A 19,669-nucleotide genomic window follows, 5' to 3' on the forward strand; every position below is an offset into this window, starting at 1 on the left:
AGAATATGAATAAAGGATTGGGTCTCATGGCAAAGTCCGGCATGTAAAACCACTTAATCACATTAGAAGACAAAGGGTGAACAGCTGTTCTCCAGGGGTAATCTACCAAGCAAATGGAATAAAAGGCATAGCACAGATTATTTTCATTTATATATATTTATATTTCCTTTGAAGTGATTTAGGTGATTACATTTTTTATCTTAGAAACTTTTTTTATATTTTTTTCAAGACATGGAAGCAAAACTGCTACAAACTATTAGAAAGATCCTTACCAACACAGAAAGCAGGAGGGATGCCGATGCAGAGCAGATACTGCAGCACCATGAGGCCCGCTGTAAACGGGCAGTATTTAGACCACACTTCACCAATCGCCTTCCTGCGTCGCCGAGACAGGACGGCTAGCAAGGCGCAGGAATGGAGCAGGGCGTAGAAATCCATCCTCTGACCAATCACATTGACTGCAACGATTAAACTGATCTAAGAAGCAGCACAAGCATGGTAAGAAGTCAGAGATGTGCACTTTCAGTTAAAGAGAAACAGAATGAATACTGCAAGCCTGAAAAAGTACCTCGAGTCCAAATTTGTAGAAAAAGAAGTTGATGAAGTACTTGATGCATGGCAGGATGCCATGATCCAGGTGCTGCCTGGTGATGCCTTGGAAGATAATGCTGAAGGGTGGAGGCTTCAGGCGGTTATTGAGACGAAAGTAGAGCTGGTGGCGGTGGACAGTAGACTCGAACACCAGCAGACCCAGGACCATCAGATGGTTCTACCACAGTAAAAAAACAACAACCAATAATTACTTTAATGCTATAATAATAGTATGGATATCAAAGTATTATTTTCTCTAAACAAAACTACTGCTAAGTAACTGAAATCTAAATTTCTTAAAGATTTTTGCCCTAATGAAGTTTCATGACTAGTAAATGACTTTAAAAGATGCTCAATCATCCAGGTAAGTAAATCTCCAAAAGTTGATTCTGTTCATCTGGACAACTTTAAAAGAGCTTTTAAAAGCAGGTGCACTCTTTTCTAAATGTTGGAAACACATCACAATTTTTTTAAGATACCAAACTTTGACATGTATCAGCTCACCCTGAGACAGGGGAGGATCCTGCCCTCACACTTGCGCAGTGCTCCACACCAGTAGACGGGGTCAACGGGCTCGATGTAGAGAATAGACCTCCTCAGCAACTCCACCATGTTTCCCTTCAGCTCTGCTCCATCATCCAGGCCCGAGCTGTTGGAGGGAAGTAAACCCTAGACAAGGTAGTCAGACTCATTATCAAAGCCTGTTTCTACCTCAGTATCAGAGATGACATCAGGACCATGTGACTGAAGTTTGTAATGTTTGTGCATAGTAGAAGAAATAGCATCCCACATAACTACAATCCTGAGTGACACAGTGGCAGTTACATTCACAAATTAACTTAACATGCATTAGCAGGTTTGACCAGAGAACCTTCTTGCTGTGAGGTGAGTATAACTGCACTACCACAGAATACAAGCGCAAAAAACCCCAATAACACAGAAACGAGCCACTTAATCCAACCTCCAGAGACTTATAATTACAGAAAACTCACAGCAGTGCAGTTAGAGGAGTAATCAAGAGGTTTGATGACTTTGAGCTGGTAAAACATCTTGCACACCACCATGACGCATGCCCACACAGCAGAGATGTTTGATGCTAAAGGTCGTAACCGTGGGAATGGGAGTGCAAATGCCCACAGAACCAGGAAAAGCAAGTTCATCAGTGAAACCTGTGCAAAATATATTAACATATTTATGTACAGAGAAGAAGAAGAGCTGGAGGTTAAATGTACCCTCATCAACATCAGCACTAAGTAAATCAATACTGTTGGACATATTTTTTTTGTTGCTGCTTTAATAACTTGTATTTACACACCTATAGAATTTATGCATGCATGATCAGAGCCAACATCCCACCTCTTGCAGCGATACCCAGATGATGCCAGACGACACAATTTTGAGGCTGTGGAGCTCCATCAGCCTCCAGCTCAGCTCCTGGAGCCTTCGAAACCCCGACAGACCCTGGATGAGCAGCAGGCTCGCCCGATCCACAATCACAATCCACTTGTCCTCACTGCTGCTGTGCACTGTTTCTAAGAAGAGGGGATGACCCCAAGGGTAGGAAAGGGCATCAGACATAATTTGATCATTAACACTGGATTATATCAATGCTGCAGCCGCAGACAGTAACAGTACAATCTCAGTTATCTGAAGAGGAAACATCAGAACATGTGAATAGACTCCAAATGCTCTAAACTGAAAGAGTAATGTTTGCATGTGTTTGCATGTGTTAAAGGAAGCCAACGAGTTTCAGAGAGTAAAATTGAAAAAACAACAACAACCTGTGCCAGCTTGTTAATGAAAAACATTGTTGTTACAGATACTACCTTCTCCTGTCTCCTCCTCCTGCTCTTCTGCCCCTTTTTCTGAGGAGCTTTGCTGTCCAATGCTGGCCAGAGTCTCCTGACTTTTACCATTTCCCATCTGCTCCTTCACAAGCCTGACAACCACAATGAGGGTGTTCCATTTAACTAAAAAACTGCAGGAATTCAGTAACAAATCCATCGGCAGTTTTACAGGTTGTTATATATCCAAGTATACGTAGTAACTTTTCATCCAAACAAATTATGTTCCAAATTAATACAATACAGAATGAAGATAATAAAACAACAATGAAAAGTTTTACCGTTTCTGGAGCTTTTGAATGTTTTCTTTAATCCTGGGACAAAATGAGAATAATGACAATACTTGTAATATTTCAGTTACCTCAAAGCACAGCCAGAGACTATTTTATTATTGCCCGACTTTTAATATTTTTATGTAACTGAAACATAATGTAATGCTCTCACCACATAAAGAAAGTTCATTTTGATTCAAATGCAGATTTTATCCACAGGCAGTGAATAAGCCGTGTGAGATGCGGTCAAATGTGGTGGATCTTTGTACAAACAATCAAAGTATTTGAACTGCGAGTACAATTAAAAATTTATAATAGGATAATTGCTACACTTACGTGTCAGATATCTCATTGACTGAATTCATGAGCTCTTCCTCTCTGTACGAAGAAAAGGACAAACGAGACACATAGTATGTAGTATAGTCAGTAGGCAATCAAAACGTAAACATTTCATACGACTTATTAAAATTTCCCTTAACAAAAAACCTAAAAACTCCCCTTCAAAGTTGTTTTGTTGTGCATCTTCTGACTGTACCCAGTGATGCTACAATTTTAACATCCTCTTATGACGAGTAGCACTTGAGCAGCTGCGAATTCACCTTGAACCTCAAAATCTTGCAGAACACAATCATTAACTTCTGTGCCAAACTGACCTGACTTTTACATCAAGTATCATTCGTGGTAATGAGTTAGGTCTCTGGCTACAATTCAACAATGGCTCAGGTGTGCAGGAAGACAACCCTGAAGGGAAGAATTTAAATCTGTTAAGGTGTTTTCAAGGAGTCATAGAGCTTTTTTATTGCACCTCATACAAAAAAGCCACAAAAATTGTTATTTCATTTATCTAGAGAGGGGGAAACCTATAATTACTTTTAAAATATAATAAAAATAATGTATTTTTTATATTTTCTAAGTAGATTTATCCTATTTTGACATACATGACTGCCTCATTTCTTTAAGTTTCTTTTAATATAACGCACCACATGTTCTTGTTCATATCGATATCAAAGGACAGAATGTTTTTTCTGAGCAGGATCTTTCCCTCCATACATTCCTGCTGTCTCACCTTGAAGTCTCTCTGACAGGTACGTTGTCCAGGTCAGTGAGAGTCAGAAAGTCAAAGTTAAAATAATGAAGCTGGAGGATACAAGCCAAAAGGAACGTAGCAGGAAGCAGAATGCGTGCAAACAGCTCCACCGTGTCGTACCGTTCCAGACCCAGGTCACGAAGACTGGAGAATCACATGGGAGAAAAACACACAACCTTATAACAAACAGCCAAGTCTGCTACAAAGACAAATTAAACAGATATAAAGAAGCTTCTTGCTTCATATCAAAATGGCTCCTAACACTAACAAAAATAAATTAATGAGTAACAATTCACGACCTACCACGAGTATATAGTACAAGACAAAAGACTCGAGTCTACACCCCTCATTTCTTTATATTTGCTTTCTAGGAGTCAGGCCTTCTTGCAATGTTTTAAAGTGCTCTTGAGCAATAGTTCTCAGGGCTTTCTCAAGGTCTTTCAATGTTTTTCTTTGGACATTGCCTGCTTTTTCATTCATTTTTGGTCCACTCCTTGTACCTGACCATTTCAGAGGAAAGTTTTCTCTTTATTAAGCCACTGACGTAAGAATCATACAAACATAAAAAGGACCAAACTCAAGGTATAAACCAGTGTCGTGTCTACACATAACTATGGAAAAACTCAATCTATCCTTTTCTACATCAAGTGTTGGGTAGAGAATATGACAGTGACCAAAACCATCCAGGTTTTTTCTAACCAAAAACTCAGGATGATGGGTGAAGTACAGGATCTGATCAAAACTACTAATTCCGCCTTCAGCATGAGGGACAGCTCTCTGTGCCAGAGCCAACCTAAGGAGGGGCATCAAACAGGCCAAGGAGGCCTACAGGAAGAGGAAAGAGAACTTCCTCACAGACCAGCTGCCAGAAGGTGTGAAGAGGCATCCAAGCCCTCAACAACTACAAATGCCAGAGGCCCCCCCCCCCCCCCCCCCCCATGACCCCCGACAGCAGCCTCAAACCTATAGCCCTCACGTGTTTTGAGCGGATAGTGTTTTAGCACGTCAGAGACTGTCTTTCACTGTATTTACATATGTGCTTGCACATGTTTCCATAAATTGCAGCATCTATTATCCCATTTGCCTAACAGAATATAAAGAATCAAGAAGTTTCTAAAGACTTCTGCACAATACTGTATGAGACTCACCCTTCCTCTGACATCCCCATGATTTGTCTGAATAGCCCAGACACGCTTCTGAACTGGTACATGTAGATAGCTATCAACACCACCATGGAGTAACCAACAACCACTGCCCAGAACGTCTTCAGGAGTCGACGCCACACATCATAACAGATCTGAGAGAAAAAACACAGTTTATAATTTCTCCTGTAAGTCTTATAATTACCAATTAAATATCCATCCATCGATCCTCTTTCCCTTATCCTTTTCAGGGTAAGGGACGGATGGAGCCTATTCCAGCCACCATAGGGCGAGAGGCAGGGTACACCTTGGACAGGTTGCCAGTCTGTCCAGGGTGTACCTGGACAATAAATATATACATATATATATATATATATATTTAATATATAAAAATTAAACAAAATAGTTCAGAACAGCCAAATTAGATCTTCATTAAAAATGACAGTGTTGCATTTATCCTTCGAATCGCCTTGGTATGTAAAACACCGGGCGTTGCTGATGTTGTCTAAATAGACATGTCATGTCCAAAGCCATTAGGCCTTCCTGTAAGTGCCTACCATCTTTCTAAAAGGTCAGCAGAAACATAATATGGGCAAGAAAAAACAGTAAAACTGGAGCAAAAAAAGTGGCTGTGTATGTGCTTATTAGTCATAATCAATACTTTTAACTGGAAAAGAGTATGGATGAAGAGTAAACAGTCTGCCTTTGTGAGCTTTTCTACATTTTATGGAAGATCTACACCCACTCCGAACATTTTTACGCACAAACAACAGCTGAATGGTTCACTGATGTTAGTTTAGGAGTCAACACATTATAGTGTAAGATGAACCTAAAATATATTGGCTTTATGTGTTCTACAACAACATTTTAACTATAAAAGTGGATTAACTTTCCACTTAGTGACCCATTTCAAAATCATGGATGGATGGATGGATGGATGGATGGATGGATGGATGGATAGATAGATAGATAGATAGATAGATAGATAGATAGATAGATAGATAGATAGATAGATAGATAGATAGATAGATAGATAGATAGATAGATAGATAGATAGATAGATAGATAGATAGATAGATAGATAGATATTTTGTGAGCTGAGTAACTATACTCTGATATAAGTCTACTTTAAGTTAGAGGACAGAAAACTAAGTTACTAACCTGGTAAAGAACAACACAGAAGAGGAAGAGGACAATGTAGAGGATTTTGTATACGACCACCTGAATGAGTGAAACATGATACAATGAATGAAACAATAGTATTTACTTATTATTTGCACGGCTCAGAAACAATTCAGACTGAGATTATAGAAACAGACGGATCCAATGACGTGTGGGACTATGGGAAGGAGCATTTTCATCTTCTTTTTCGTAAATAAGGTTTTACTAGCAGAAGACAAAACACATGCTGATATTCAACAGTACTGAAGAAGGAAATACATGTGAAAAAACAACAACAAGAATAACAATAAAACTACTTTTAAACCTATTACTTCTAATACTACTACTAATCATAATAATATTCGTTTTTGACCATACAGAGGCTCCTAAAGATCAGTTTGAAAATATTTTTGGAAAACTCTTTTTGCAATACATTTTTGTTTGCATTATATCCGACTTATAGAGAAAGGCTCTGCTTTATAATGATACAGTATGGTGCATTTTCAGTGCATTCAAGGACGAGGTGAGAGTGCATTGATGTTCGGGGAAGTCGGAGGAGTTGCAGTTACAAAGGTGACTGGAAGCGCTGGTTCCGCTCCCTCACTGACCACAGACAGACTCTCTGTGACTATGTCTGCAGATTAAGATTGTGCAGCCTTTACTGAAAGCCGCTGTAACAACATCTTCATTTTTACAGGATGTAACTGGGACTTCATCTCACAACTCTGTTAGATGAGCATTACTAAAGCTGCTGTACGTTGCCGTATGTAGCACCATGGGCTGAAACAGTAGCAAGATGAGTTCTTACAATAACCATGTTAGCCAGAGTGCTCACAGCCAGTATCTGGTGAGCACTGGGCACTACATGTAATGAGAATGCAAAAAACATATTGAGAAGCAAAGAAAAAAATAGTTGTTAAAAAACTTCTTCCTGTGATATTTAGGGCCTCTGTTAGTAAAAATCTGCCTTAGCCAATGCTACGATGTTTAAGTCTGTCATTAGATACCTTTCCAGAGAAGCTGACCACAAAGAACATAGAGCAGCAGAAGAGGATCCAGTACTTCACCAGAAACCCCTTTACACCTGAGATCAGTTTCGCTACCAGAGGAGATGGCTGATTTTCCTCCGCTGGCAAGGTGCAAAACAAGGAGGCAGAAACACAGTGAGAAAGAGAAGGAGGTAAGGGAGGGCATTACAGAGACAGCTTGATGATTAAACTTGTCTTGTTGATGTCAGGATGATTTTCATTAGTGCCCAGGTAGGAGTTACATTACTCCAACATCTTCTGACATATAATCTCGAGAAAATCAATGAAAAGATAAATTACATGGCACGACTTTGACTTCATCCAGAGATTCTGCCTTCATGCTCTGCCCCTCCTGTCTCTCCTTCAGCTGCTGACGAAACATCAACCAAAAGCTGAAGGTGTAGAAGACCTGCAGTGAAAATAGTTTATCATAAACACAAAATACACAAGTTTGTGTACTTAGTAAATATTAAGCTGAAGCAGACCTGTGTTGGGAACAAAAAATTATTTTAAAAAAATCTGTCAAAAGTTTTCAAAGTACACTAGTCTGTGAATACTGTTGGAAAATTCTTGTTTAAGAAAGATTTAAACTGAATTCAGTGACTTCAGACTGTCTGGTTAAAAAAACACAAATTTCCTTATGGTAATAAACTTTAGATGGAATACATGAACACACTGATAAATAAATGTCAGGAAGAAAAAGTGAATTAGAGTTATATTAGATAATAAATGTGTACAAAAAACAAACAAACTACTATACAATAGTAATTTTTACTAAGTACATAAGGTTACTGTATACAGTAAGGCTCGTGTTTCTTAAATGACTGAACGGTAACACACACAAAAAACAATATAACCTACAAGCTAAGGTAGGTCTAAATACAGCTTTATTGTTTTTAATGGAAGCGAGAACCACAGAAGGAAATTACAATAGTTTATCAGGTCCATTCCTGCTCCTTATTACCCTGTCATGGCTAACCTTTGCTCCCAGGTGGACACAGGGTGCAGGGTGATAGCTGTTCAGGTCAAAGTCCACTATGACCGCCGGGGGCAGACCCGGGTACAACTCGGCCCGGCTCAGCCGGAGCCCGCTCAAGAAGCCCAGCACCACCAGCACGGTGCCATAGATGGCGAGGAAAGGGGCGGACATCATGGCATACCGCCTTCTGTCTCTCATCATCCAAATTATACAGGACCACACAAGCATGGCGAAAGTCAGCCAGTTGTTGTAGGTGATACTCCAAATCTGTATGCAGTGGATATCATAACAAAAACAACTTTAACAACCTCTAATGTTAGCTAGTTTTCTTTAGCTGCTTTTAGCCGCTTAGGGTGAGTTAGCTAATATTGTTATTGTTGTGAATTATAGTTATAGTTAACTTCATAACGACATAGTGAGCCTGCTATTAACTATGCAAAGTTGCTTGCTAATCTTTACTCACCCAAATATGGCTGCTTTAGCTTCAACTGGTCAGATGTTAATTAGTCAATTTGTGATAAAACTCGTACGAAAACTAACAATACTACTAAGATCTAGTAATATAGTAATAGTAAAAAAATTTTTTTCAAAAGTCATGTTTTTCATTTTATTTTAGCTAACTAAAATGCCTTTCACATCTAGATTTAATTTTTATCTTAGTTACAGTTAACTATAATAACCTTGGTAGAAAATAAAGAAAATACCTGTAGACTCTGGGTATATATAAATTAGTCTTGCAGTTGTCTAAAGTATTGTAACTGTATAAAAAAGTGGTTTCAAAAAACAAATAAACCAGTTTCTTTAAAGGTTGAAACTTCATAGCTAATGTGTAAATTCTCCTTATCTTTGCTTGTAATATAATGTGACCTATACCTAATGTCTTCACCTGTTCAACACTGTGATGATACTGGTTGTGGCTGCTAAAAAAAAGTCACCACACAGAACACATTTATGAACCAGCATGATTATTTGTACTCTACCATCATGATGATAAGGCCGCTGACGTAGCTGTGCTTTTGCACCTGCTGACCAAAAATGACCAGACCACTTGGGCCTGAAGGTGGAGGCAAGGTCTCTGTCAGACTCTCATGGACCTCCTCAGTCTGCTCCTCCACATCTTCCTCGCTTTCTGTGTCTGGCAAAAGAGGGAGGGAAAGTAAAGAATGAAATGAAAGGGTTTAGTGAAAAATAAAAGTTGACTCTATATCATAGTGGTTTACATATTTACCTAACAAACAAAAAGTTCCCTGGTTCCATACCAAGGAGGACACACAAATCTTTTTTGGGGTTGTGTGAAGAAGGACATCTGTCATTAAAAAATCTGCCAAATCTATATGCAGTGACCCCTTATGAATAAGAGAGCAGCTGAAAGTAGCTTCTGCTTTTTTATCAAGTTTGTGTACCGTATAGTTTTAGTTAATTAAATATGTATTTAAGTTTTCTGTGATTACCATGAGACAGTGAGTCCTTGCCCTCATAATGTGGTAGAGGGTAACCGTTTGTGTAATCTGCCCCTCCTAATGGACATCCAAGACTGTCAGTGTGGAGATCTTGCCAGGAGTTTCCTTTGATCAAAATCATTGGCTGAAGAAAGAGAGCAAATTATGCTGTGTGTTACAACAAAACTGTAGGATAATCTCTAAGAAATTTTAAGTGAGTCCACATCTGATTGAGAATTCAGTGTACTAAATAGAAAATGCTAAAACATCCTCACCTCGTCAGGTAGATAGGTTTCCTCATCTGTGCTACTTAAAAGCTAAAAAGGGAAATCTCGACTTTAATAGGCGTTTAAATACCAACTTGTAGTAATAAAACTATGTGATGTCCAATAATTTATTTAACAGCCATTAAGCTTTCAGCATGAATTCAGGATCACTGATATAAGTACCAACCAGAACGATAGTTGGATGCAAAATTCAATAATGAAGTTACCTCTTGCTTATCTCCTGAGATGTAGATGACCCTGGAGAAGCTTGGAGGAGCGTCTGGACTTTCTACTGGACTCTCACCCTCATCTGCTTCATCCTGAGAAGCACAATCACTATCAAAAGTCTGCCAAGTAAGTGAAAACCATGCGGACCAGCAATGGCAGAGTAGCGCTCAAAGTAATAGTAAAACTTGCACTTCTACTTGTAGTACTGTTGGGAGTGGCAACCTTCCAAGATAAGCTGGTAGAACCTGGAAATCTGCTTCCTTGGGCAACACAGTTGTGGAAGTTGGGGCAGAGATGTGTTACTGGTATGATAAAAGCAGTAGTTTTCTAAGCTCAAGTCACTGCAATAGCTGAAGAGCAGATAATGTATGCACAACTCTAGTGTTTAAAAGCAACTTCTCCCCTCGTCAGCCAAGGCAAGTGTTGCTTATTAAAATCCACCAGCCAGAAACATTTTTTTTAACCTCATTGGACTTTACACCCATGTGACTGGATCTTGTGTGACTTAAAATAACCCAGCTGTCTGCATTATTGTCTGTGTGTGTGTTTTGTCACTGGCTTGTCTTCTGCCCAGGAACCTGCACGAGTTCTGATGTGTGTGAGCGTGTATTTTTCTCATTTTAATTAACAAAAAACCCATGTTTGTCATTTCGAACCTATCCCATATGACTTTTGACTCTAAACATATTTAGTCTGACACACACACGCGCACCTTCTCTGTGACATGAACCCATTTGTGCAGCAAAGCCACTAGTGTGTAGTAGAGGAGTAGAAGAACCAACGGGTTGAGGAAGTCTGGCCAGCTGACGTTTGTGTGCACGCTAAGAGAGTGCAGGTTTGAAGTGTCGGATCTGATGACTCCTATCATACCAAACAATCTGGAGATGAATGGGAAGAGTAAAGGGAGAGAGAGAAAAGTGCCACGTAAGGCATATTTTTAGTAAAAAGAATTTAAATAAAGAAATAGAAGAACCAGACTGATATAATTTAAATATCTACTCTTATTTCTATACCTGGGATAAACATCTTCTGGTGGTATAAGCTCCTGGGAAAGTGGCAGCTGATAGAGATACAGAACCAGCAGGTGTCCTCCGCTGAAAATGGCCATCATCACACACAGGGAGCTGAAGAGCAGCATGCTGATGGAGCGGCCAAACACCCACCACCACACCAGCCCCAGGAACACCCCGAAGTACACTCCTGAGGTAAGGGAGGGCAGTATGATACCTGTACACACATAAAAGATGACAAGCCATGAAGAAAAAGGTGATTTAGGCAATACTCACCATTTTTAAGCTATAGTAAGCTGGCATGCACAAAGCTGCTGCTGTATTGTACCTGCCAACCCCAGCAGCAGAGTCACCACCACCTTCCCTGCTGTGTTCATGATAGCTGACAGCAGCAGCCTCAGTCCAGCTGCAAACACTATGAGCTTCTGGACAAATTGTGGTGGACCCGACTGTACCGGCAGGGTAGTAGTCTCTTCTGAGCTGTCAAAGGATGAACCCTCGATTTCACTTCCATCCTCTGACTCCGTGTCAGAGGTTTCCACATCCTGAAAGATCCATGAAACAATCAGCGCTTTGTTAGCTTAATGCAGGGAAGTCAAACCAATAGAACATTGTGGGCCACATACAGCCTGCTTTGATCTGAAGTGGTTCAGACCACTGAAACTCACCATTCTGTCATTGTAAAGACATTTAGCTAAACATTTAATCCCTGAGATGTCTTAATATAAGAAAAAAGAAGCACACAATAAATGTGTAAAATTACAGAAAAAGGTCTAGTTGCTCATTCCCCAGACTGCCCCGTATTTGTAATAATGTTTTTTGACTGATGACTCACTGAATGGCAAAGTGAGTCATCTTTATCAACAGAAAAAGCTGTAAAATGTATTAAAATGCAGTTCAAAATCTTTGTACTCCTTCATATTATCCAAAACTTTCCAGCAGACTAGACTGGAGTCTTTGCTGGGCTGATTCTGGTCCCTGGGCCTTATGATTGATACCCCAAGGGTAATGTTGTGTCATAGTGACTATAGCTGTTGACAAGCGAGTGGTTACCTGAGGGTCAGAGGGCGGGATTCCGTTTTCATGGAGGTTGACCTGAGGCACGGGGCGTAGCAGTTTCCTGCAGAGCCTCAGTATGAACAACGTAGAGACCAAGAGGCCCACGTCTGGGAGCAGGAGACGTACAATATTCCCAGGATCAACCGAGCTAAATCTGAAAATACACATACATTAACATTTGATCTTCACTGATCTCCAATAGATGATACATCAATTTGTTTATAAGCACATTTAAAAAAAACAACACAGGCTACCCACCTTACAATTCCCAAATGGTAGAGAAATCCATCCCAGAAGCCACTAACTGTTAGAAAAGGGGAAAACCAAACAGCCATCAAGTTAAAAAGCATTATTCCTGTTTTAATTGGGTATTTCTTTGCACTGTTTTATAGTCAAATTATTTTTTTGGCTGTCTTTGAGGTCTGCTCGGAGGATTGGTGACATTTTATTATAAAAATTGCTCATTTATTGTGACCAGAGTTTTGTTTTCACCTTGTGGAGGAATGTATGCGAAGGGGATCTGCAAGAAGCACTGCAGGGTCAGGAACATCAAACTCGTGTAGATGATCAGCCGCAGGAACTGCCCAGTTTGACCTAAGACCAGTAGCAAGCAGGAAGCAAAAGTAAGTGCAATTACAGAATTCAGAACAAAGTCTTTTGTTCTGTGTAATGAGCTAGAAATGGTTTATGGTTTACCGTAGTGCAAACAGTTACGCCCATAATTTATTTGACCATCACATAGTTTGTAGTTTAACACCTGTGTACACAACCACAAGCCATGTGGGGGACACAGCAAACATGTGGAAGAAGGTGCTCTGGTCAGATGAGACCAAAATGGAACTTTTTGGCCAAAATGCAAAACGCTATGTGTGGCGGAAAACTAACACTGCACATCACTCTGAACACACCATCCCCACTGTCAGATATGGTGGTGGCAGCATCATACTCTGGGGGTGCTTCTCTTTAGCAGGGACAGGGAAGCTGGTCAGAGTTGATGGGAAGATGGATGGAGCCAAATGCACGGCAATCTTGGAAGAAAACCTCTTGGAGTCTGCAAAAGACTTGAAACTGGGGCGGAGGTTCACCTTCCAGCAGGACAATGACCCTAAACATAAAGCCAGGGCAACAATGCAATGGTTTAAAACAAAACATATCCATGTGTTAGAATGGCCCAGTCAAAGTCCAGATCTAAATCCAATTGAGAATCTGTGGCAAGATCTGAAAACTGCTGTTCACAAATGCTGTTCATCTAATCTGACTGAGCTGCAGCTGTTTTGCAAAGAAGAATGGGCAAGAATTTCAGTCTGTAAATGTGTAAAGCTGGTAGAGACATACCCTAAAAGACTGGCAGCTGTAATTGCAGCAAAAGGTGGTTCTACAAAGTATTGACTCAGGGGCCTGAATAATTACGCACACCCCACTTTGCAGTTATTTATTTGTAAAAAATGTTTGGAATCATGTATGATTTTTGTTCCACTTCTCACGTGTGCACCACTTTGTTTTGGTCTTTCACGTGGAATTCCAATAAAATTGATTCATGTTTGTGGCTGTAATGTGACAAAATGTGGAAAAGTTCAAGGGGGGCAAATACTTTTGCAAGCCACAGTAATGTGGTATGCTGGAGCAGTTTGTCTTCTGCTCCACGTCTTACTCTCCCCATCATTCTGGTACAAGTTAATCTTGGCTTCATCTGTCCGAGGATTTTGTTTCCCCAGAGCTGTTCAGGCTGTTTTAGATGTTTTCTTGCAACATTGCCCTCTTATTCTTCATTGTAACCTGTGGTTTGCATCTTTTTGTAAATTCTTTGTATTTCCATTTATGAAGGTGTCTCTTTATTGCGGACCTCAACAATGATACAACTATACACGTTTTTTCCAACCCTTTGAATTGAAGGTGAAAATCTTCAATCGCATCGTGATTGTTTGATTTAAAATCCATTGTGGTGAATTACAGAGGGAAAAATACAAAATTTGTCTCTCGAGGAAACAAATGATGTATTTCACTATATATGTTGATAGAAAAGGTCCCGAGGTGTGACTTTGATGTTTTAATCTTTAATAATTAGCAATTTCTCTCCCTCTAAATGTTACCAAGAAAACTTTATGAAATTAGGACAAAATCTATTATTTTTATCTTTTATGAAATCACAAATAACTAACACAATTACTCATAGACTGAAAATACTGAGTCAATTCAACTTTCTTCAAACTTTAACCGTAATTCAAATATAAAAGATGAATATGTAAATAAAATGTGAGCAGGACAAAATTTGTGACACCCTGGTATAAAATTTATAGAGAAACAAAAGTCAAAGAAAGAGATGTCCTGAAAGGCAAAGCAAGCAAACTGTTGCAAAACAGAATATTATGCAATAGTTTTTTAAATCTATTATATTGTTCTATAATTGTTGGAAGCCAGAATTGTATCTGAAATTAAGTAGGATTAATTCCACAGGTGTAGTTGCAGAGAAAAGTAGGTTTCAATAAAAATAGAAGTTGCTTTTATCTTTGCTGTACACCACGTGTTTTGTTGTCTCCTGTTCAACTCAATAATCATTTTTATTCCCCTTAAATAAAGCCGGCATGTTACTCTCTGAGTTCTGGGACACATATACACAAAAACACACAGTAATGGATGCATCCTGTGGTTCTCTTCAGACATTGTTCAGCAGAATATTGTCTCCCAGACACTTGGCAGTAAATTGGACTGGTTCTGTCCATACTTCAGTTTCTTTAAAAGAAACTGGACACTCAAGTCTCAAAGAAACGCCTGGCTCTGTCACAACTGGTCTAGTACAGCTATTTATCCAATGAAATCGCTTTGTGGCACTATTTTTGAAATCACATTCGTGTCACAACATTATTTGCACAAGTTCCGAATTTATTATCTTTTAGACTGTCATTAAAGATATTAATGACAGTCTAAAAGTGAGTTGCTGTGTTGCGATTTTGGCTGTATATTCAAATAAATAAAACAGTTCATAGTCTCAGGGCTAGAGTTCTTGTAATCAAAAGGTTGGAGATACAAAGCATTAATAGCTGACGTGGCTTAGCATTAGCTGAGCCAGCAAATGCGTTGTCGATGTTCACGCTTTTTACTAAAAGCATTGTTTCATAAAACACACACGTACACACTCTCTCCAGCATAGGTGGGTGCACAGAAACGCATGAGCCGTACACACACGATGTACACAGGCTTCACCACTTAGTCCAAGCGCAGTAAGATTATAGCAGGGGGATTTATGAAGCTGAAGGGTAAACAGTTTTTATATGGAGGCATAGAAAAAGAGCGAAAGAAGAAATGCTGTGAAAATGCTGACATTACATCTTTTAATTCCTTGCTGTAATTACCAGGCTATGTATAATTGATTTGACCATTCAAACCACTTCCCCTTTACAAAGTACTTTGAGGGAGGGATACATATACTTTAATTCATCAGAATGCTGTGATCAATACAGAGAAGGCAGACACACACACATGCTGTAGACATATATACATCGCACACAGGTTGATTTACTTGCGCTGGTCTTTACATTTCTTTTACTTCACATCAGATTACTTGATTTCTCCTACTTTTGCACATACGTCATGTGAAACTGTGTCTGCTCTTTAAACTAAGTTTAAAAAAAGGGAAAGGCAACCAGCGAAAACACAAAATACAAGTTTGAAATGATAAGTAGGTAAGTAACATCACAAAACTGTACATAAATTAGCGTAAAATAAATTAAAAAAATTAAATGGCATAAAAAACAATGCAAAAAGCAGTTAAGATAGAGACTAAACTAAAATAAGCAAATATATAAATTCCTAGTTATATGAATTTATATATAATGATCAAGTAATACCAGCCTGACCTTGCGAAAACAAAAAAGTATTTGCCCAAACCTCAAAGCACTGCTAATTGTTTGGAGTATGATTTGTCACACAGAGACTGTATAACTGTGGATGTCCTGTTCCATCGAATCATCGCCTGAACTGAACAGAAGCATGAACTGACTAAACGGCCTCAACATGCCAAAATTAAAAGAAGCCACAAGAAAGAAGGTGAGTGAATGACGTCAGGGTCATGAAGCTAATTCTAAATTTCTAAAAATGTATCTTAATTTTTATCAGTTTTAACCAAACATTTTAATCGTTAAAATAAGATGCCAGATCAATATTAGGTTTGAATGCCACAGAGCATTTGGTGTACAAATATGTGGAACCGCAAATTTTATACAACACATCACAAGAAATGTTTCTTAAAGTGAAAGCATTTTCTCTAACCCACGATTGTAGGAAATGAACATTGTTTTTCTACAATTACCTGGTACATGCTGGAATAATCTTATAAGCTTAAAGTTCAGGCAAAAAAGACTGAATCACTGATGTTGTTTAGATTTGAATCAAGTTTGAACCAAGACCTTTACATTATGATTCAGAGCAACAACATGCCAGATGACATCATTAGCCTCTGGAGCCCCTCTCACCTTTCATGGTGACCAGACTCGGGTTCGGCAGCAGCGGTAAGATGAGCAAAAACAGGAAATATACCAGTGACAGACCATTATAGCGGAAAGATGAAGCTGAGAAGCAGAGGGGAAAAAACACAATGGGTCTGAGAGAAATTCAAAGAAAAAGAGTATTTTTTATAAGGCACAGCATGCTTCTTTTTAATGTTAATTATTATGTAAACTCTAAAATACTCGTAATGTTTCATCTAAGGTAGCAGGTACACATCACAACAGTAAAACACACATAATGAAACAAAGGCTAAAAGAATAAACTGTGTCTAGTATACCTTTGATTTTTTTTTTATAGTATAACAATTTATAAAACCTGGCTGAAAGGGTTGTTCTGGGTTGTCTATCCACATCAGTATGACTACTCTGCTTATAGTAACAGCACTGAGTGTATACTACTTAACAGAAGCCCTATCATTTTCCTGTTATTCTTGCCCATTTGATAAGCAAAGGTGCACTTTATGCATAATTAAATTAACCCCAACCTAAAGTTGTTTTAAAAAAAAAGGTTACACACTTCCGGGGTGATTTCTTATGTGTAGGAAAAATCCCTGGTAAGCTGTTATTACCATTAATATAAGCCATTATATTTGTTTTAGCAAGGAAACCTTAGTTAACAAAGCTGGTTAAAGATGCTGATGGTTTTCGATTGGTTTGCTCTATGCTGGAAAAGACCTGAGTTCAACAAGTAGACCTAAAATATTTTGGAACAGGAATAAATATTAATTTAGTTAACTAATTTAAAAAAGCCCTACAATTCAGCTAATATTTTGGTACTGCTGCTGGATGATTTGTTAGAATCTTAAAGAATATTGCTTAATACTGACTACCTCATACCTAACCTCAAATATGATACATTCATTTTAAACAACATTATAACAGCAAAATGAGAACATTTATGCCAGCAGAAATACCAACAAATGATAATCAAAATGCTCCTAAGCAGCAAGCACAGGTTAAGTGTTAACCTTACCCTGTAGCACATAGGGCCGTTATGTGCATGTTTCACTTAAACAGTTTACACGATGGTGGGTACAGAAATACTGCTCAGATAGGAGTAACTGTTTTTCATCAGCACGGTCTACCTCAGGTTTAATCTGGCAGCACATTGCTTCTCACAAATTGTTTTTGTGTCTCGATAATATGCTGCAACAAGGGTTCACCAGTAGCTTTTACCCAACTTATGCTGTGTTAACAGATATGCAACCTTTAGTAAACACCTGAAGATTCTTGCCATGTAAACTTTTACACCCAAAAATCTGAAACCGCGTCTATTACATATCCCTATAAACCCCACTATCTCCGGACAAAACCACCAACACCAGCAGTAAAAATAAATAAAAATTAAATAAACATACAGACATCAACTCACCAGTGAGCAGGAGCAGGGGTAGTAACAAGTTATACAGCATCCCAACCACAAGGTCCCCCGCCATGTCCTCCTCCGTGTGTCAGAGACACCCAAACTGCTCCTTCAGATGCTCTCACTCGCTGGATGTCCGCATAAATAAGTAAGTGACTTAGTTATGTGGAGGGAAATTCCAGCCCGCTCACATATTTGTCAGAAGAGAACTCATGTTGCCTCAATCAAAGTATCTTATAGTACAGCAAAGAAAAAAATAACACGAGGACGAGAAGCAGTGCGATTAAAAAACACAGCAGATTCAAATATTGTGTGCGGATAATGACTCCCTTTGCTCTTCGCTTGTGTTTCTGTCACACCCTCCTTTCCGCCTCCTCCTCACCTCCCTCTTCTTTCCCTTTCTCTCTCTCTGTCTCTCTCCCAGACATAATGGGTTGTAACCCAGCATCTCTGTTACTATCCTCATATTGTAGCTAATCTCACTCAGGAGAATATCCACTATCGTTGCTTCACTGTAAAACACGCTTGTAGAATTACACAAAAGCAGACGAACACCAAAGTGCAGCAGTGATTTTTGTGTGACTCTGCTGAAAGATGTCATTGGGGAGTATTATAAGTTTCTGCATGTGCAAGTTGCATCCATGCCTTCATTCTTGCATTGTATTCGAACTAGTGTATCCCAGAATCTTCTCTATCTGATATATGTGAAACCCATACAGATACTCTCATATCTCGTTGTTTGTTTCCTTAAAGCCGCGTCAGGCTGGCTCATCATATTTGCACTGAGGGGTGAAGGGAAGTGTATCTAATATTCATGGATGTGAGGCCATTAAAGAGCTGGTGTGACTACAGAGGGATGATCAATGCAAGGACTTACAATGCAATAACATTAACTTTGTTCTAAATATAAGAGAAAGGCTGGGGGAGAAAAATCCAGTATGATCTTTTTGTGTTTCAAATGATAGTTTTGGCAACATAAATAATGTAAATGTGTTAAAATAGCCTCTTCCAGGACTATTAGTAGAGTGAGACTGGAAAAGCACTTTATTAGCATTTAATTAACCGTGGCACAGGTTTGAGGAAGCAACAGCGTTTATGCATTATGTAGTGTAAAATTATGTTCATTTAATTTAAATTGCAGTATTGTAAAGTTTAAGGATTTGCAGGAATGCAGGAATTTGCTGTGTATAAGAACAGGAAAAAAAAGAAATACCAGCTTCTTAAATAAAAAAAGATAACTTAAAACATTAAAAGTAGTAGTTGTTGTCCTAAAATGTCACAGTTTTCTTCTTGTTTATATATTGCAAGGAATCAACACTTTGTATAGCAGGTCAATCTATGTGTGATATTTTAATCAAATTCATACAGCATCCTCTGAGTTTTAGCGGGGTACTGAGTGTGAATCTTATTTTCTCCATGTAAAGCAAAGCAGCAGAAATGATATTTGTGAATAGAGGTCACATTTTGGTCTTTAAATAATCACTCAAGTTGTTTTTTCAAGCAAACTTTAAACTTTCCTTTTCTTTATTTTACATGGTAAAGATTCAAATAAGGGCATTTGAGTGTTCAGACAAAAGAGATGCCACCTCTCTAGGAAATTGTATTGGACCTTTTTTTAAAAAAAATTATGGACTAAGCAATAACCAATAATGAAAATATCAGCTGTATAAAATGAAGTGTTTTGTTAACAATGTGGTA

General features: G+C 38.7%; 1 protein-coding gene across 1 annotated transcript in view; it reads right to left on the minus strand.

Annotated features, from left to right (window-relative positions):
• LOC308406605 (piezo-type mechanosensitive ion channel component 2) overlaps nt 1-18,044 on the minus strand; it is a gene marked incomplete at its 5' end in the record, with an annotated part of 33,301 nt that extends 15,257 nt beyond the window's left edge. The window contains 27 exons of the mRNA XM_080897685.1: nt 1-102; nt 273-477; nt 569-769; nt 1,096-1,260; nt 1,584-1,760; nt 1,948-2,123; nt 2,418-2,530; nt 2,717-2,749; nt 3,044-3,085; nt 3,774-3,938; nt 4,943-5,091; nt 6,098-6,157; nt 7,105-7,226; nt 7,426-7,534; nt 8,105-8,371; nt 9,085-9,239; nt 9,556-9,688; nt 9,819-9,860; nt 10,037-10,203; nt 10,908-10,915; nt 11,051-11,264; nt 11,376-11,592; nt 12,101-12,260; nt 12,365-12,410; nt 12,599-12,700; nt 16,576-16,671; nt 17,981-18,044. Coding sequence (XP_080753811.1) covers nt 1-102; nt 273-477; nt 569-769; nt 1,096-1,260; nt 1,584-1,760; nt 1,948-2,123; nt 2,418-2,530; nt 2,717-2,749; nt 3,044-3,085; nt 3,774-3,938; nt 4,943-5,091; nt 6,098-6,157; nt 7,105-7,226; nt 7,426-7,534; nt 8,105-8,371; nt 9,085-9,239; nt 9,556-9,688; nt 9,819-9,860; nt 10,037-10,203; nt 10,908-10,915; nt 11,051-11,264; nt 11,376-11,592; nt 12,101-12,260; nt 12,365-12,410; nt 12,599-12,700; nt 16,576-16,671; nt 17,981-18,044 — 3,490 coding nt within the window. The remainder of the gene's footprint in view (nt 103-272; nt 478-568; nt 770-1,095; nt 1,261-1,583; nt 1,761-1,947; nt 2,124-2,417; nt 2,531-2,716; nt 2,750-3,043; nt 3,086-3,773; nt 3,939-4,942; nt 5,092-6,097; nt 6,158-7,104; nt 7,227-7,425; nt 7,535-8,104; nt 8,372-9,084; nt 9,240-9,555; nt 9,689-9,818; nt 9,861-10,036; nt 10,204-10,907; nt 10,916-11,050; nt 11,265-11,375; nt 11,593-12,100; nt 12,261-12,364; nt 12,411-12,598; nt 12,701-16,575; nt 16,672-17,980) is intronic.
• Nucleotides 18,045-19,669: the final 1,625 nt, after the last annotated feature.

Source organism: Rhamphochromis sp. 'chilingali', assembly GCF_963969265.1.
Source record: "Rhamphochromis sp. 'chilingali' genome assembly, chromosome: 12".
NCBI classification, from domain to species: Eukaryota; Metazoa; Chordata; class Actinopteri; order Cichliformes; family Cichlidae; genus Rhamphochromis; species Rhamphochromis sp. 'chilingali'.